At 39.7% G+C, this 18,386-nt stretch overlaps 1 protein-coding gene across 2 annotated transcripts in view; it reads left to right on the top strand.

Annotated features, from left to right (window-relative positions):
- The window catches only part of GBE1 (1,4-alpha-glucan branching enzyme 1), a 271,704-nt gene extending 254,544 nt beyond the window's left edge, over positions 1–17,160 (top strand). For both annotated transcript variants that reach the window (XM_061627956.1, XM_061627957.1), the window contains one exon: positions 14,848–17,160. In XM_061627956.1, the coding sequence (XP_061483940.1) occupies positions 14,848–14,904 (57 nt within the window). In that variant the 3' untranslated portion in view covers positions 14,905–17,160. The remainder of the gene's footprint in view (positions 1–14,847) is intronic.
- The last annotated feature ends 1,226 nt before the right edge of the window (positions 17,161–18,386 follow it).

The following is an 18,386-nucleotide window of genomic DNA, read 5'->3' as shown; positions in this document are numbered from 1 at the left end:
TTGCTTCCTTCCCAACTTCTCTCTTTCAAGGTCATTCGTCATTAATTCAGCACTTAAACCAAATGGTATTCTTTTGTGAACCGTTTTTTAATTATGTAAGGTGACCTTTTCAATAAAAGTATTTTTATTTGTCGATTCCTTAACCCAAGATCTATTTTATTTTTGTCCACTTTTGTTATCATCTATATAAATGGATGGTAGTGCTGTAGGTAGTTTATTGTGTGCTGCCACTTCCTCTACACTGCTAATACCTTATATGGAGCCCTATATTCATTTTGGGGCACCATGTTGCAGCAAGTATGTTAAAAATTGGAGAAAATACAGAGAGCTACAGACAAAATGTCAACTTTTGTTCAGTTGCAAACCATTGGCAAGGACTTGTTTTATTCACACATTCCATAGTCCAATGGGTTGGATCCAAAGGCAGTTCCCTTCCTCTTATGGAAGGAGTCTTATTCTGATGGATGTGTTTGAATCCAATTCAATCCAATATGAGGACCTTCATGAATTACAGGAAGTCAGCAAGTACCAATGAAAGCTGGTCTTTAGGCTAGTAAAAATAAGGAAAGGGCAAAAGAGTTAATGGCTGGAATGCTATTCCAAGATGCACCCATCACATATCTAGCCCATGCTACCAGATCTTGAGGATTGGCTCAGAGAATGATATTGAAGATGTATAACACATTTCAACAGCTGAACTGAACAGATCTATGGTGTAATCTTCTAAATTTCTATTCAGAATTAAGTCCCCCAAGTAAGTGTTTGCAATCCTAAACATATAAGCTGCATGGATAGGAGATCTCATGAGATCCATGTAAACCATTCTTGCCTCTTTGGAGAAAGAGCCAGGTATAGCACAGTAATAAACATCCGTTTTTCAGAAGCACATGCTGACCATTTTGTATTTCCAACTTTTCCATGGATTATGGCAATTGTTTGTTTGTTTCTGTGCAGTGTTCTATGGCAACCTCCTATTTAGCTGTCATTTTTTCAGCTATTATGCAGCAATGTGCATACACATTACAGTTCTAACACACAAATTAGTGTGGTCATTTAGTTATGTTAAAATGCAGATTAAATCATTTTCAGAACAAAGTCTTGCAGATGTAGTTATTTTGTACATTTCATTACATACCCAATGGAATGTACATGCCATTAGTTAGATGTGGCAGGCCACATGTTGGATGAACGTAGTAAAATAATGGTGGCCTAGTTATGTGTTTTAAGGAGCTGTGTTTTTTACTAACTTCTTTGTCTTCTTGGTGTATGTTGTGTTGGATCTGTTAGGATGGTCTGCCCCAGAGGCTAATGGAATCTGTTAGGTTTCTTGAGTGCCCTCAGGGAGTTTCCACTTTGCACAGCTGTCCTGTCAAAGCTGTAATCTCACTGTGGAATGCTGAGATGGCTCAGGCAGTTGACATGATCATAACTAAGTGTCCTAGCCCACAGTGCAGATCCAGTTAACTCCCTGCTTTACCAGGGAGCTGAGGGGAATGAAGCAGGCTGGGAGATGAGCAGTGATGGTGGTGAAGAAACATATCCACTCCCACTTCACCCATGGAGCATCACCCAGTCAATCACAAATATTGCCTTTTGGACAAGACATTATCTATACCCATTTCAATCAGTCTTAGGGCTGGTTTTGGTATAGAAACGGTCTTGTTGTGCTGATGAATGACCTCTGCTGGGAGAAATATAGATGCAGAGTAAGCCTTTTGATTTTCCTGAACCTCTCAGTGGCCTTCAACCATGGCATTCTGTTTGGACCAGATCTGTAAACTGGGAAGGCCATAGTGATAAGGTGATTGTACTCCTGCCTGCAGTGCCATTTCCAGAAGGTAATGCTAAGGGATCACTGCACAGTTCCTGTGGAGTCCTACAGGCTTCCATCTAGTGCCCCACACTTTTCAACATGTACATGAAGCCAGTGAGAGAGGGATTTGGGTAAATTCTCACCAATATGCTGTGATCCATATGTGACAGGTGAAGCAGTGGATATGCTGAACTGGTGTACTGGAAAATACAGACAAGAATATGGTATTTTGAGGAAATAGGTGGAGTCCAGCAATTGCCCCTTAAATGCCATATCTGTAGCCTGTGCAAGAGCCTGAATCTTAATAATATGTTATGTAACCATGTGCCATTGCAATAAAAATCCTTAGTCTATGTCCTTTCAGATTAGCAGCTTGTGAAGAGTCAATTCTATGTGAGAATGAATGATGTTACATGATGTCATAAGAGGGTGTGGCTAAAGGCAATCTAATTGGAATGAGAGGGGCTGGGGGCTCCAGGTCATAAGAGTCAAGCATTGGCGGAGTTCTAATGTTGGCTGCCTGCCAGGCCTTTGATCAGTGGGAAAGGAAGTGCTTAACTCCTTTGGCAGCCTACCAAGCCTTTGATCTGTAGGAAGGATTTCCTTATCTCCTTTGGCTTCCTGCCAAGCAATTATGTGCAGTTCTTATTAGTAGACCAGATATGCTTATCTCTTTTGGCTGGCTGCCAAATAACTACTTGTTGTGCTTGACAAGATTACACAGGAAATGTTAGAGCCAATGATGTATAAGTGGGTGTGATTAAAGCACCAATCACCTTGTAGCTTAATAGTAAAATAACAGACAGGAGCCCTTGCTCTCAGAGACTCCAGCACATACATTAAGGCGAGGGAGAGTGTGTGACTGGTGGCCTGAAGTTCAATTGTGCTAATAACAACTACAAGGGGGTTTCTCAGCAGCTGTAAAGCTGTATCTGCTCTGTTTCTGCTGTTTATTCTGTTAGTCCTTATGAATAAACCCTGTTAACAGCGGGTGTTAAATTTCATTGCTTACCTGGATCTTTTTTAAAAAAGTTTGACCCTTTGGCAAACCTGGAGTCTGTAATGGACTGGATAAGGACTAACAAAAAGCTCAGTGATGACAAGGCAAGCATTCTGTAGGTGGTGGCTCTTTTGTTTGGGAAGACAATGTTCAACCTGTGTGTTGTATTTTATTGACTTCATTAGAGATGTGTATATGGGCCAGGCTTATATGCTGTGAATGTGATGGAGAGTAGGGATAGTTGCATGTTCATTCACTACTCAGAAAGTTCACCAGCGTAATAAGTGTTTGAATCAGACCAATAACTAGTAAAAGGTAGTGAAACTTTGAATAGGAATAATCTACATATATTGCGAATATTCACTAATAGGCAAAAAAAAACCTTGCAGTTTAAGAACGTACCTATAGCCAACAGATATTTCTATCAAACATTAAAAAGCAGGGAAATTGGGCAGTTATAGTGAATGCACTAGGGGAGCAAGAGACCTGACCTCCTCTCTGAGATATTGTACTGCCCTACAAATTTGTAAAACTGCAAATTTTGGTTGGTCTTTCACGGTCTAATCCACTTGCTGTGTAGCTTGGATGAATTTGGTAATATGTGCCTCTGAGCATATGGTGAGTGGTGGCAACACCTGCCATCTCCAAAGATGGAGAATTACATTTTTGTATGCTTGTTGCAGTTTTTCTTACTTTGCTTATTTCCTGTGCTACTACTGTTTCTACAGGGCATCTTACCTAAAATATTATATTTCTCTCATTCATCCTAGAGATCTGTGTCAAATTTATTTTCATTAATTTCAAAGCCTTTGTATTGCTCAATGTCATGTGATGGTGAAGATCGCCTTTTGTGTTTCAAACTGGAGGTTATGTTCTATTTCTATTTTGGCTGCAGTAATGTAGTGGCAAATTCAGAAGGGAAGGGTCCATTCATGATAGTCACAGCCACACACCCTTCCCTTTTTTCTTTTGTTCTGAGAATGAGATCCTTGTTAGTGCCTTCACCCACAACAACAGATGTTTCTAGGAGCCAATCAGCATGAAAGGGGAGAGTGTTAATTACTGAAGAGAGTCTTCTCGGTGGCTGACTCACCTCCTTTCACTCTGATTGGCACCAATCGGCAGAAAAAGACAAGGAATCATGTTAGAAGGTTCTTCTCAGTGTCTAACACACTCCCCTTTCATGCCGATTGGCTCCTAGAATGCTGGAGGCATAGGGACCCTGCTGGGACCCTGCTTCTGAAAAAGTAAAGGGTCTAAGACCTTCCGAGACCCTCGACAACTATACCCCTGTTGGGCAACATTAGTAGTTGAATCTGAAACTGCAGTTTGATGTAAAATCAGACTGATTACAATATGTTGCTACTTAAGCAATGAATCTAGCTGTTAGAAAAAAACAAACTTTGCCTGCCCAAGATGCATATTGTCAGACTGCTATGCTTAAACCACTCCACTTAAGGAAAGATGACATGGTCAATTAAAAATATAGAGCACCCCCAGAAATTTTCTAGAATATACTTCACCTCCCACTGTTTTATGTTATGCAAACTGAGACACCACTCATGTCCATCAGAGACTATTCTGCAGAAAAGTCTGTACCATTATTCCACAATTGTTTTTGGAGGGTGTTTTTTTAGTGTAAATTATGCAAAGTATGAAAGTATTATGCAAAGTATGCTGTACTTCACATATTCACAGAAACAGAAGGAAAAGAAAATTATTTACTATGGGAAACTAAAATTACAAAGTAAATCAAACAAGTCTGTCTCTGTGTCAGATTTGCTTAATATGTTTTTAATCATGTTTTTAACCTTTTTTAAAGTTTTTAAAATGTTTGTAATGCTGTTTTGTCTTAATGTATTTTAAGATTTGTTTTTATGAAGTTTTAAAGTGTTTTTAGTGCCTTGTTTTCCGCCCTGGGCTCCTGCTGGGAGGAAGGGCGGGATACAAATTAAATAAATAAAATAAATAAATAAATAAACATATTTAAAATGCTCAGAGGCACATGTTACGAAATTCTTCCAAGGTACACAGGAAGTGTTGGACTGTGAAAGACCAACCCAAATTGTGTTTGCATTTTGACAAATTTGTAGGACAGGACAATATCTCAGAGAGAAGGTTAGGTCTTCTCCCCTGATGTATTCACTATAGCTGCCCAATTTCCCTGCTTTTTCAAATTTGATAGAAATATCTGTTGGCTATATTTACGTTCTTAAACCGCAAGATTTCCTATTAGTGAATTTATCTGCTTTTTAATCCGGGAGGTAAGAAATAGGATCCTGTGCAACTGTGCTGAGAAGGGATTGATTATTTGTATGTTCATTAAGTTCAGTGGGATTGACTGCCCTGCAATCATGATTAGGATAGGTGAAAGTGACCACGTGGTGATGGGAAGGGGAGGAATAGGAAAGGCAGAGGGGAGGTGGGTGATGGGAGTAGGCGGGAGGGAGAAGGGGGAGGAGGGCAGGTCTGATCATTTGCATGCTTATTGAGTTCAGTGGGATTTACTCTGTACAATCATGCTTAGGATAGGTGAAATGGACCATGGGGAGGGAGAACTGAAGTGGGCAGGGGAGGAGGAAGGGGAAGGAGGGGGAGGGAGAGGCAGATCTGATCATTTGCATGCTTATTGAGTTCAGTGGGATTTACTCCTGTGCAATCATGTTTAGGATAGGTAAAACTGTGACCATGGAAGAGGGGCCGGGAGGGGGAAGAAGGGGAAGGGGATTAAAAGGGGAGGGGGAGAGAATGGTGAAGGAAGGAGGAGGGAAGGGGCAAAAGGGAGAGGATAGGAGGAGGGGAGAGCAGGTTTGATAATTTGCATGCTTTTTGAGTTCAGTGGGATTTACTCCTGTACAATCGTGCTTAGGAGAGAAGGGGAGGAAGGGGGAGGGGAGGAGATTGGGTGGTTGGGCACTGGGCAAAAGGAAAACCCCTTCCCTTTCCAAAAGGAAAACCCCTTCCCTTTCCAAAAGGAAAACTTTGTGAATAGTATCATTGTTATCCAGGGTTTCCCCCACTTTTTAAATTCTACAGCAGGCACATGTAGTCTCCCACCCAAATTTAAAGCAAAGCTGTCCCTGGCCACATCCACACCAGGCCTTTATTTCACTTTAGAAAGTCATGACTTTCCCCCAAGAATCCTGGGAAGTGTATTTTGTGAAGGTTGCTGAGAGTTGCTAGGACACAAAGAGCTACAATCCCCAGAAGAGGGGCTGACTGTGAAAACACTCTGGCCACTGGAGCTGTCAGGGGAATAGGAGTCTCCTAACTCTCAGCACCCTTCACAAACGAGACTTCCCAGGATTCCCATGACTGTCTAAAATGAAATAAAGGTCTGGTGTGGGTGTGGCCACCTGATTAGCCAAGCCAAACAGCTGTGAGTCTGGCTTTTAGAACACTGACAGTTCTTACTGAGCATGCCCAACGCTATAATAGACTTCAGCGTTAAATTTCTTAAAATAATTAAAACTCAGCCATGCATTTTTTTTAACTTTTAAACTGCACAAGATGATGGTCAGAGTATGGGGCAAGGTCAGTAATAGGATGACAGATACTCTGCGGACATGGCTGATTTTTAATTAATTTCAACAAATTATGAGACCGAAGACAGAAGACAGTCCAACAGGGGTCTGGATTTTTTTTGTCTTGTTTTATACTTTGAACTCTCAATTCTCTCTGACTGTTTTGTGTATCACTGTGAAAACTTAGAGGGTTGTTAAGCAAGCATTTCTGAGTTCAGGATTATAATTTTGTAAGGTTTTGTTTTGAAATGAGCCTATGGCAGCAGAATGGCATGGGAGGTATTTTCAATTTAACATTGCAGAATGTAAAAAATCCATGCTGGCTATAGTATACAGCCACTCTCATGATATATGCCAACAAATATCAATGTGATTGATAGAGGAGATCATATTAGATAAATAAATGGCGAGTGACTCATAGCAGTTAAACCAGATTCTCTAACTAGGCAGATGGTACAGAAAACAGGAACAGTTAAATATTCTAAACCTAACAGTGTCATTTGCCACTTCTCTGTTAACAGGCCCACTGTAGATTAGCCTGGTTGGCACAGCATTGTAAGCCAAAACTATGGCTTACTGGGACTGCATGAACATCCTGGCTCTTGAAGACGAACTCACTATCACTTCGCTACTCCCTGGTCTTTTTAACTTAGCACAGCAGCTAAGCCAAGGTTCAGGACTGCATGTCATACAACCTGGGATCAAGGTTAACCAATCCTTTACCAAGACCAAGAGTTCATGCAAAGCCATGATTTGAATTAATGTTACATGCAAACACACCCACAATAGCAAATCCTTCCCTATAGACCCTCTTGGGTGTTGAGATCAGTGGAGGGGGCCCTTTTGGTTGTTCTGCCACTCTCAGAAGCTCAGGGGGTCGGCCCAGGAGAGGGCATTGTCTGTGGCAGCCCCTAAGTTGGGGAACTCTCTCCCCACAGAGATGTGTCTGGCAATTTCACTGTATAGTTTTTGGTGAATGCTAAAGACATACCTCTTTACCCTGGCCTTTGATACCTGAGATATATATATATTTTAGTACCCACCCTATTTTATGTGATGTTTTTATTTTAGGTTGTTTTAAATGTTTTTAATTATGCATTTTAAAACTGTTGTGATCCATCCTGGCACCTTTGGGTGAATTGTGGACAATAAATCTAAATAACAACAACAACAGTAACCACTTTATATAGAAATCTATTTACTGTTTTCTAAGCAGGAGTTAGCAATTTGGGTTAATTTCTACTCCCCCTTCTGTTTGATTGGTCCTTAATATTTCTGAGTGCGAAACAAAATGTCACGTTAAATGTGGCATTGCACATTTATGGTAATGGGCAGATATTTTACAAACTACAAATAGCATCAGTTTGGGGGAGTGATAATTATCAGGATCATTATATCAGGATTGTAAACCGCCCAGAGAGCTTCGGCTATGGGGCGGTATATAAATACAATAAATAAATCATAACAGGTGAGGAGGGCAATTTAATCCTTTCTTCCCCTGCTTTGATCAGACAGAAATTGTTCCCGTTTGCATTAGAAGAAAGCCCCATTGGCCCCAGTGGGAGAATTTTCTCAGGACTGCGGCAAGGGCAAGAAAGGGTTAAATTCCTCACCTGCTGCGATTCTGTTGACTCTCAGCCACTCTAGCTGTTATGCTACTTACATTTGTAAAACCTGCAGGTTCATTTCACCCCCCTTGTAGTTTGGCCCTTTGTGTCCCTGCCCACCTGGCCTCCCACTTCTCTGTTTTCTGTGTTCTCCTTGGTAACTTTCCCTAGATGTATGGGGTCTGTGTTTCCATGTGTTGCTATATAGCTATATCATGTGATAAATGCTATCTAAATAGATGTGCAACTTAGGCCCCATCTCCAGTCATGTGAGATGTAGAACAAAAAGCTTCCAAACAACTTGGGGAACATCTGAATGTCATCCCTGCACAAGGTGACCTTTCCTGAGATTTATATTTGGCTGTCACTCTTTCCTTTAATATGATAGACGATGGATGGGAAGACCAATATTAATCAACTTTTCTATTGTCTAATTCATACATCACTTGAATATGCAAGCTTTCTGGATGGTTCACAGAGTGTTCATATTACCTACGAGCATACTCTTCAAAACTTTGAACATGTAACCCACATGACATTACTGAACTATTACTGCTAGCACAGCCTTTACCAGCCTGGTGACCTTTGGATGTTTTACTGCTGAGAATGATTAAAGATTATTATTATTATTATTATTATTATTATTATTATTATTATTATTATTATAGTTTATTTATACCCCGCCTTGTGGCCAAAAGGCCCTCAAGGCAGCTTACAACAAAAACACAAATATAAAAATACACATTAAAACAACACAATTTACAAAAATTAAATAGCAAATAACATTATGTAAAAAAACAGCAAATTACAACTTCCAGTGAAAATACAGAGTGGTGCAGGCGCCTGGAGCGGCAAAAACATCTCAGGTTGCCCCCAACAAAGCTGTGAGTTGGTTCTCCTTCCTTCTATGCTTGCAAGTACGACACCTTCAGTTGAACTTCTGATCAGCTTCTCTGATGGCAAAACACGAGTAAGCTTTCCCCAGCACCAGCCGGTCCCGCAGAAGCAGGGTGGGTCATGGCCTGGCCATGTAGTCCAAAACATCTAGAGGGCACCAGGTTGGTGAAGGCTGTGCTAGAAGACAAGGGGACAATTATGAAAGTAATGGATTTATCTTTTGTTCCATGTGTAAGGACACTAAACAACCATTTATTCATAATTTGCCATAATAATATATGGCCAATTATGTCATATTTTTGTTTGACCTCAGATTGGAGAACTTCCCTTATAGTTTGTCTTCATTTACACTGAAAAGCAGGCTCGTATAGGCTTGTTCGTATTACAGTCAGCTTTAGTTTACAGTAGGTTATCTAAAAATACAGATTGTCTGTCCCATTTTTCAGACAACCATTGTTTTCCCAAGTGGCTTACCTCAATTTTTAAAAAACATGTCCAGCACTGTCATAAGGCTTACATGCACACACAAGGGAAGGGAAGTGGAGAAGAAAGGTAGGGGACAGTTCTTCAAGGCCAGAATGAAGTGGGGAGGTATAAGGGCCCATCTATATCCAGATGGAACCAGACAGATTTTCTCTTGCTGATGTACTTGAATTAGCAGTTGGTGACTCTTGTTCCTGTGGCTGATGGATGGGGCCCGACTGTCCTCTCCCCTTGCTTCTGAAGTCCCAGGGCAACTGGCAGCTGGAAGTGAGTGTTCTTTCTGGCAGGGAAGGGGAAACAAGCTCCTTCTGTGGCCAATGGATGCAGCCAGATTGGTCTCCCCCTTACCACAATGTTATTCTTAGGATGTAGGGAAGGCAGCCTCCAGAGTGCTTTGATAATATAATGAAAAATAATTTTTGAATTTAAAAAACAATTTCATTCTTTTTTAAAAAAATGGTTTTTCTTTTTAAAATCTATCTATTCAAATGTGGTGTATTTAATCAGCTGCTAAAGTACAGGACTACTTAAAGCACATATACGTCCTGACATGGATGGTTGCTTGTATCACAAATTGTGTGAATGCAGACAATGTGTGTCATGGCCACAGGTCAGGCAGGTTTTAAGGCACCTTGAAGCATTCTTTCCCTTAAAGCATCTTTTTAACAGTAATCTAGTTACTCCTGCTAGTAATCTTTCATGTTTTTCAGGCCCTGAAAATGTTGGCCTGTAATGTGTTCTGTGTGTCTCACAGAAAGAGGCTCTGGAAACCTGAAGCAAAAGAGTTAAGCAGAGCAAGAGAGTGTGCCAGGTCTGCCAAGGTCAGCAGCTGGTTGACAAGGGCAACCGCTTAGATAAGAAGGGAACTCAAGGCAGCTCTGGTGTGGGGAAAAGTTTGTATGGAAGGAGGACTGCATTTGTTAACTTTAGTGTCAGTAAAAGACTCTTACAAAGTACTTTGCCTGGCCTGTATTCTTCCGGTTCAGACCTGCTCCAGTGCCTCTGCACTGTACGGTATCAACACGCGCTGCAACACGGGTTATGGGCCCAGCATACCGAACAAAGCAAGCGGTTCTGGTGCTGTTCTGATCCGGTGCTGAAGAGAGAGAAAGCAGGAAAATAGAGGCAAGTAAAAGAGTGAGCAACATGGCAATAAACCTGACGACCGGGATGGCGATGGAAAGATTGAGTGCCGTTAATTATGCCAGTTGGAAGTGGAGAATGAAAGCAGTTCTGGTCAAAGAAGATTTGTATGACGTGATAGAAAAACCCCCTCCGGCCGCTCCATCAGCAGCGTGGACGAAGAAAGATGAGAAAGCGAAAGCATTTATTATTCTAGGGTTGTCTGATACTCAACTGCTACACGTAAGGAATGAGCCGACAGCATACCAGATGTGGGAGACGCTAAAGGCTGCCCATGTGCAACAAACAGCAGGGAGCCGGCTGTGTTTAGCGAGGAAACTTTATCAGATGCGTTTTACAGATGAAGTGACTATGAGTGAGCATCTTGCTGAATTTCGTAGATTATTTGCTGAGCTTCAAGATAGAGGAGTGAATCACAGTGACATTCAAATGATGTATATCATTTTATCTTCATTGGATCAAAAATGGGACAATTTGGTAACAAGTATGGAAACGTTACCTGATGGGACTTTAACTTTGGACTTTGTGGAACAAAAGCTGCAACAGGAATGGAACAGAAGACAAGAGAGTAAAAGGACTGAGTCTAAAGAGACTGAAGCTGCACAACAGAATTATTCAAGAAACAGGCAAGAGAATAAAACTTGTTATTTTTGTGGGTCCCAGGGACATATACAGAGACATTGTTTAAGTAAGAAGAGGAGAAACAGAGACTATGGATGGCAGAAACCAAGCGTAAACTTTATTGCTGAGAAGGACACTAAAACACTTAGCACTAAATGGCTTTTGGACAGCGGGGCGTCTAATTGCCTGATTACTGACGCAAGTTTGTTTTACACTTCAAAGCCTGTGCAAGAGAAGATTTATCTGGCTGACGGATCAACTCGGGACGCAATTGCAAGAGGCACGATACGGTTAAGTAATTTGAGAACGATATTGACAGATGTATTATTAGTTACTGATTTAAAATGTAACATTCTTTCAGTGAGAAAATTAACTCAGATTGGTTGTAAAATAACTTTTGAAGGGAATAGATGCATTGTGCAGAAAGGCAATGTAATATGTATGCAGGGGAAATTACAAGACTTAATGTTCATAGTTCAGAGTGAGCATGCTGAACCTACATGTGCCTGGTTAGGAGTGAATAAAAACATACACGAAAATTCCATCCATGAGTGGCACAGAAGATTACGGCATGCAAACTTTGAGAAGATTAAAAACACCCCACAGCATAGTAAAGACTTAAAGCTAACAAATTGTGAGCATGTGGATGAGTGTGATGCATGCTATAAAACAAAAATGACAGTGGCACCAATTAATCAGAGCGTTGAAAGTACTACCACGGAACCTTATCAGCTTATACATGTTGATTTGGCAGGACCTTTCCAGAGTTCAAAAGGAGGGGCAAGATTCTACTTAGTGATTGTTGATGATTTTTCTAGATTTACACATGTATATTTATTGAAAAAGAAAAGTGAAGCGGAGGACAAATTATGTGCGTTTATACAGAGAACAGAGACACAATATGGGGTTGTTATTAAAAATATAAAATCAGACCAGGGGGGCGAATTTACAAGTAATACATTAAAAGCATATCTTGAAAAGAAGGGAATAATCCAAAGTCTCACTGCTCCCTTCAGCCCATTTTCCAACGGAACTGCAGAGAGGAGGAACGGGTCTCTGCAGGATTCAATGAGAGCTATGCTAGAGGATGCAGACTTGAATAAAACATATTGGGGTGAATGTATTTTGTATACTGTATACATACAAAACCGTCTTGTACACAGAATGATTGGAATGTCTCCCTATGAAAAGTTGACAGGGAGAAAACCCGGGCTAAAACACATTGAGCGTTTCGGAGCAAAATGCTGGGTACATGTTTCTAAGCAGAAAAGACATGGAAAAATGGCCCCAAGAGCTCAGGCAGGTCGTGTTTTGGGATTTCAAAATGTGTTTTATAGAATTTGGTTACCTGAGAAACAGCAAGTAGTATTAAGCAGAAGCATTAAAGTAGTAGACCAGCCTTGGAAAGACAGTCAAACAATTGTGCTTGATGACGCAAGCAGACAAAGTGCAGTAGATATTCCTTTTGGTCATCAAATACCCTTAAGAACTGCGTTAACTGATATGATGAAGGGTGGCAAACGTAATGTTAAAAGACTCAGAAGTGAGGACATAGCGATGCAGGATACAGAAGTGCCAGGGACTAGTGCAGGCTCAAGTGCAGGTGCAGGTACAATAAAGGATGAAAGTGAAGAAGAAATGGAAATTGAAAGTGTCAGACGTTCTGAAAGAACAACCAAAGGAAAACCGCCACATAGATTCACATTCAATGTAACACAACACAAGGTGGATGAGACAGATGAATATCCTACAGAATGGGTAAAAGAAGGGCCAATAGACACTGAAACAATGGATCTAATGTGGAAGTACTGTACTGAGCAATGAAATGTAAATGTATTGGAATACAAATGAAAGTAAATGAACTGTATGAATAAAGAAACAAAACAAGAAATGAAATGTAAAGAGATACTGTATTAAGTAATGAAAAACAAAAATGTACATATGTGTAGTGAAATGAATAGGAATGGAAATTTGTATTATGAAAAATGAAACAAGATGAATGTATATTGCTTTCTGTGAGTCACAGGTGGGGGCTGTTGGCCTGTAATGTGTTCTGTGTGTCTCACAGAAAGAGGCTCTGGAAACCTGAAGCAAAAGAGTTAAGCAGAGCAAGAGAGTGTGCCAGGTCTGCCAAGGTCAGCAGCTGGTTGACAAGGGCAACCGCTTAGATAAGAAGGGAACTCAAGGCAGCTCTGGTGTGGGGGAAAGTTTGTATGGAAGGAGGACTGCGTTTGTTAACTTTAGTGTCAGTAAAAGACTCTTACAAAGTACTTTGCCTGGCCTGTATTATTCCAGTTCGGACCTGCTCCAGTGCCTCTGCACTGTACGGTATCAACACGCGCTGCAACAGAAAAATGGTTATGAATGCGGCAGCTTTTCTACAGAGTGCTAACTTCTTTGTTTTAAACTGCCAACTTATTAGATCTGTGCGACTTGGTTTATCTAAAGAGATATGAAAATAAATCCTCTGGCAATTAAAACTACAGTAGTAAATAAGTACCCAAAACACCTACAACTATATATATTTTTCCTTTACCCATACATTTGGAGGCATATAACTCTAACCCAAGTTTATTTCATGTTTCCTTCCCTGCTGAGCAGATTTTGTAGGAGTTACTTATCACAGAAACCTTAGGGGAAAAAACACTCTGTTCACTGGTGAGAGCTGAGATGCATTGGACATGCTACAGTCTGGTTCGATGAAGATCAGGTGTTCTTTTCCTTTTCTCCTAAAGCTGTTTGGTTTACACCTTTCATTCCAGTTGCAAACTATAAAAGCTTTTCATGCCATCAGTCAGGCTCTCGCTAGGAGATAATATGGCTGAAAATAGCATTATATTAGGAATGCCAGGAGGAGGAAAGTCTTAAACACTGGCATTGTCAAAAAGGAAGCCTGCAATCTTCACTCATCAGCTGACTCTTTTCTAATTGCATTGTTATTGAGTTCAGTTTAGGTGATCAATTGTATTCAGTGGTCTGTAAACTACTACATATCAAGGTAAATGATAAACAACATATCTGTCATGTTTTAGTTGTGAATCTAATCTGTGCTTGGAAGGAGTATTGTGTAGAACATTCTGTCACATATTCTTTTTTACCCTTGTTAAGAGAAATACTTTTGAGGAAAGAAACCAAAAAATGGATCAGATTAAATCAGGTTAAATGTGTCAGTGTGAGAAAGTAACAATATAGTCAAAATATGCAAAGGCAAACCAATGCTTTTTTTTCTGTTGAAGAATTAATACCACAAGACCCATTTCAGTGTTATCGATATATAGGTATGACACAGTAAGACATTTGAGAATCCTGTGTCATACCTTGTATTTACCTGTATAAAATGACATCATGGACCCCCCGGGGCAGCTTTAATTCAGAACACACTAGAGCTCAAATGCAGTGGTAACAGTTAATCGTTTATCACTATACAGTGTATCGACCTGGATGTCCTCAGATGTCTAAAATTGGTGATTGTAAATCACATGGAGCCCTCTAGTGGTAATTGCATTTCACCAGATCTAGCTTTAGGAAGTGGGAAAGGGAAAGGAAGTGCATCATTTCAGTTGCCTTGTGGGCCTCGGCACAGCATGTCCAATCCATAATTGCACTCTATATTTAATTAATATTGATGGCACACTTCCTGAATGTTGAGTTCCTAAATGCATATTTCATGTTCAAATGGTATAGTATGTTATTTAGATTTATAGGCTGACCAATCCTTATTGTGTGCAATCTATAAGATGCTGGTTTTCTTTTTTTTAGGTGTACATTCCAACCAGAGTGGCTATAGTGCTTCAGAATATGGATATCCAACAGTGAAGACTTTCATCATACAATTAGATCCATGACTGCAAAGGCCAAGCACTATTTTGAGGATAGCAATATCCAAGTTTTGTTGTTTGGAAACTTTTCTATTTGAAGATATGTTAATACTGAGAGAATTAAATGTGTGCCTATTGTTTATTTATAATTACAGAGCTTCCCCATTGTGAAATGCTTATTTCAAGAAAGTGTATTTAAAATCAGAGGAAATAAAAATTCATTAACAGCTTGATGCCACAGACTTAGATTTCAGAACAGCTGGTGTCCTCAAAGTAACTCTTCCAATATTTTATGAGAAATAATTCAAAAACTGCATTCTCTGTTTTCAATTGTTTGCTCCAATTCCATTTATAATTTTCATGCTGAATGCAACTTTTTCATTAGACTACATTTTGTGTTAGAAATAGTTAATGATGTTGTTGCTTTAAAGGGCAGCCTTATGTGATTCTTTGATACTGGATTCCACGTTTCTAAAATGTGTTTAGTGTTTTCTTGTTAAACCACTGAAAAAGAGGCTTTTTAGATTTAAGGAATATCTTGGAAGTCAGTTATTTTGGGGCACCATATGCCAGGAGAGATTTCTGTCATGGAAAGGTCCCAACAGTCTTCTTTGAAAGCAACCATTGGCAGTAAGGTATCAGTCCCGTGGATTACCACTGTCAGGTTATATGGCAATGGTTAATTCATTGAAATTATGTGTCATTTTTTAATCTTGCAACAAAATTAAAATGTTGACTGTATTTTATAAAGTGTTTGGACATATGTTCTAGAATTCTATCCTATGGGCTTGTGCAATATAGACATGGGCTCATAAGGGTGCACTACTCTCAAACATATTTTTTTTTAAATGAAGTCATTTTTTTACTGTTATTTATGTTTCCTTGTATCAAAACATAGCCAGTAGCAGGCTAAGCATCCAACGTCAGTATAATGCTTGGAAGTTATGACTTCATACCTTTGTAGATCAAAACATCTAACTTCCTAACTATGAATGAACAGCTAGGTGATAATCTGAAATGGTGATGTAAAATAATTGATTGTTCAATACATGCATTGGGTGAGATCCAGTCTAATGTGATCATGCATCCATTGGCACAATGGGGCTTCTCCTTCCTTTCCTGCCCTCTGCACAAACCAAAAATCTTCTCTGCAGGATTGGGGGATCCTTCAGAGTAGACTTTGAGGACATGTGGAAGACTGGAGGGAAAAGAAGAGAAACTGGCCATCCCAGTGTGAAGGCATCTGTTGTGCAAATGGTCAGACATCATTGGATGCTACTCATAATGTTTTAAAACATTACTATTGCATAAAAATGGGGGGATTCTGAATTATGGGATCTAAAATATTTACAAAGCTGCCGAAATAACTTGTACACTTCTTTCATTTTGCTTTATGATCAGTTTTGATATGCAATCATTAAAATATTCATCAGACAAAATGGTTATAAAAGGAATTCCTGTTGACAGTTATTTGGATCTACCATCTTTATCGCACTTTGTAAACTTCAAAGTACTTGTGCCAGTATTCACAGCACATATGTATCACAAATGCCTTTCTAAAATTTCACCATAGTTGTTTGAGAGAAAGGTTATGTGTCCCAGTGTGGTCTAATTGATATCCATGTTTCTTCCCATGCATCTCCAATAATTTTTTTATATTGGAATCAAATGGGCAGAACAAGTTGCATGATTCATCCCTGCCCCTGCATCATCCCTGGGGCCAGGCAATCTTCACTTGGGAAGGAAGTACTTCATTTCACCCTACCTGCAGAGTTCTGACATACAGCAGCGTCTCCTAAGCCATGCCTGTGGGGAAAAAAAGATCTTCAATCCCTCTAGATCACAGAGGTACCAATGTTGTAGCTTCTGTTTGTATTTTGTTCATTATGTCTGAGAAACAATAAGTGCTATAGTGCTGATTAATATCCTGCCTGTTTTTCATTTAACAGTTTGTTAAACAACAGCCAAATCAGTTACTGTTCTCACATTTAAATCCATAGTGAATCTATAATTGTTTTACAATCTTTAAATCTAGAGGTGAGATAAACAGCTCTATAAATGACTTTTTTTGTTAAATTGATTTATTAATATATAATGAAGATTTTACTGGCCCTATGTCTGGGCATGTAAATGCAGTGTAAGGCAATTGTCCATGTCAAACTTTTGTGCAAGAAAAGCAATAAATATGTAATATGATTAGAAGCTATAAAATTACTTGCAAATAAATAGAGAGATGTAAGACAATATTGCTTGTGGTGTTTTGGCATCATAGTTTTACTCTAGATATTATTGAAGCATGCAGAAGCTTTAAGCAGAAAAAAATGTTGGCATCAGCAGAAGCAAGTTAGGATTGTATAATTATAATCTTGTCTGTTTAGAACTGCAGCAGAAGTGGAATAACACAGAATGCTTCTATCTGGTTTACAAGGTTGCTAGATCACAATTCTAGCTTTATTTAATGTCAAGTTGCTGTACTGCTGAGATAAAAAATTTCAATGTGTCAGTTCATAGATAGCTGCTTGGAAATCCATTGCTGGGTACCCTAAAAAAATGGGGGGGGCAGTTACAGGTAGAATTACATTATTGTGCTTTATGTCCTAAATACATGCTTCATGCTAATTGAAGTAAATAGTGTGTATTAAGGCTTCAATCTGAAATGGAGTAAACATGTTAAATGCCAACTGGAGGGCCTACCTTTGGGAATAAGTTTTAGAACTTCTATAGATGCTGGTACTCAGATTTGCATTAGTTTCTACTTTAAGCATCAGCCATAGACTTGACAGAAGCTTGAAGGGCTTGGAATACTCTGTTCAATGTATTCTGATGTCCATTCCTGCTTTAAAGCAAGTTGCTCATAATGAGATTTCTTACATTCAGAAAAGCCAAATCTGTGTGAGTGCAACTGGCAACTGGCAAAGATATTACTGCAGCTGACTTACATGCTGATAGAACTATTCACGTGTCTCTTTGTCTGAGCAGTCTAATCATGAATGAAAAAATTCAGACCTTCCCCTATTCCAACTTTTTTCTTCTCATACTAGTAGACTATTTCTGTGAGCAGTTATTTCCCTGAGTATGTCAGCTGTAATAATATCTATTCTAGTCATGAACGTTGCTTCTCATTAAGTATTTGGAATGGTGGGAAGGAACCATGGCTCCAAGCTGGCCCCAGGTTTCAAGGAGTCCTGGGAACCAAAGCGTGAGCCTGGCATCTCCGCACCCACCCACCTCCTCACACAGCAGCAGGGTCAAGTAGCAGAGCGAAGCTGCTTTAGCCACTTGGCATGGCTAAAGCTACTTCTTTCAGCATTAGGCTCTTAAAAATTACACTTTTTTTTTTCAAAATTGCACATGTCAGCTGTGGTGGTCCCCCTGGCATCCATGGATTCTAGCATTTGCTCCACTAGTGGGTGCTGACACCCAGGATTGCATGGCTCAGTGATAAAATATAATTGGAGCAGGCCACAGGCCATCTAGTCC

The sequence above is a fragment of the Rhineura floridana genome, chromosome 5, assembly GCF_030035675.1.
Source record: "Rhineura floridana isolate rRhiFlo1 chromosome 5, rRhiFlo1.hap2, whole genome shotgun sequence".
Lineage (NCBI taxonomy): Eukaryota > Metazoa > Chordata > Lepidosauria > Squamata > Rhineuridae > Rhineura > Rhineura floridana.
This window is presented reverse-complemented; position numbering and strand designations above follow the sequence as displayed.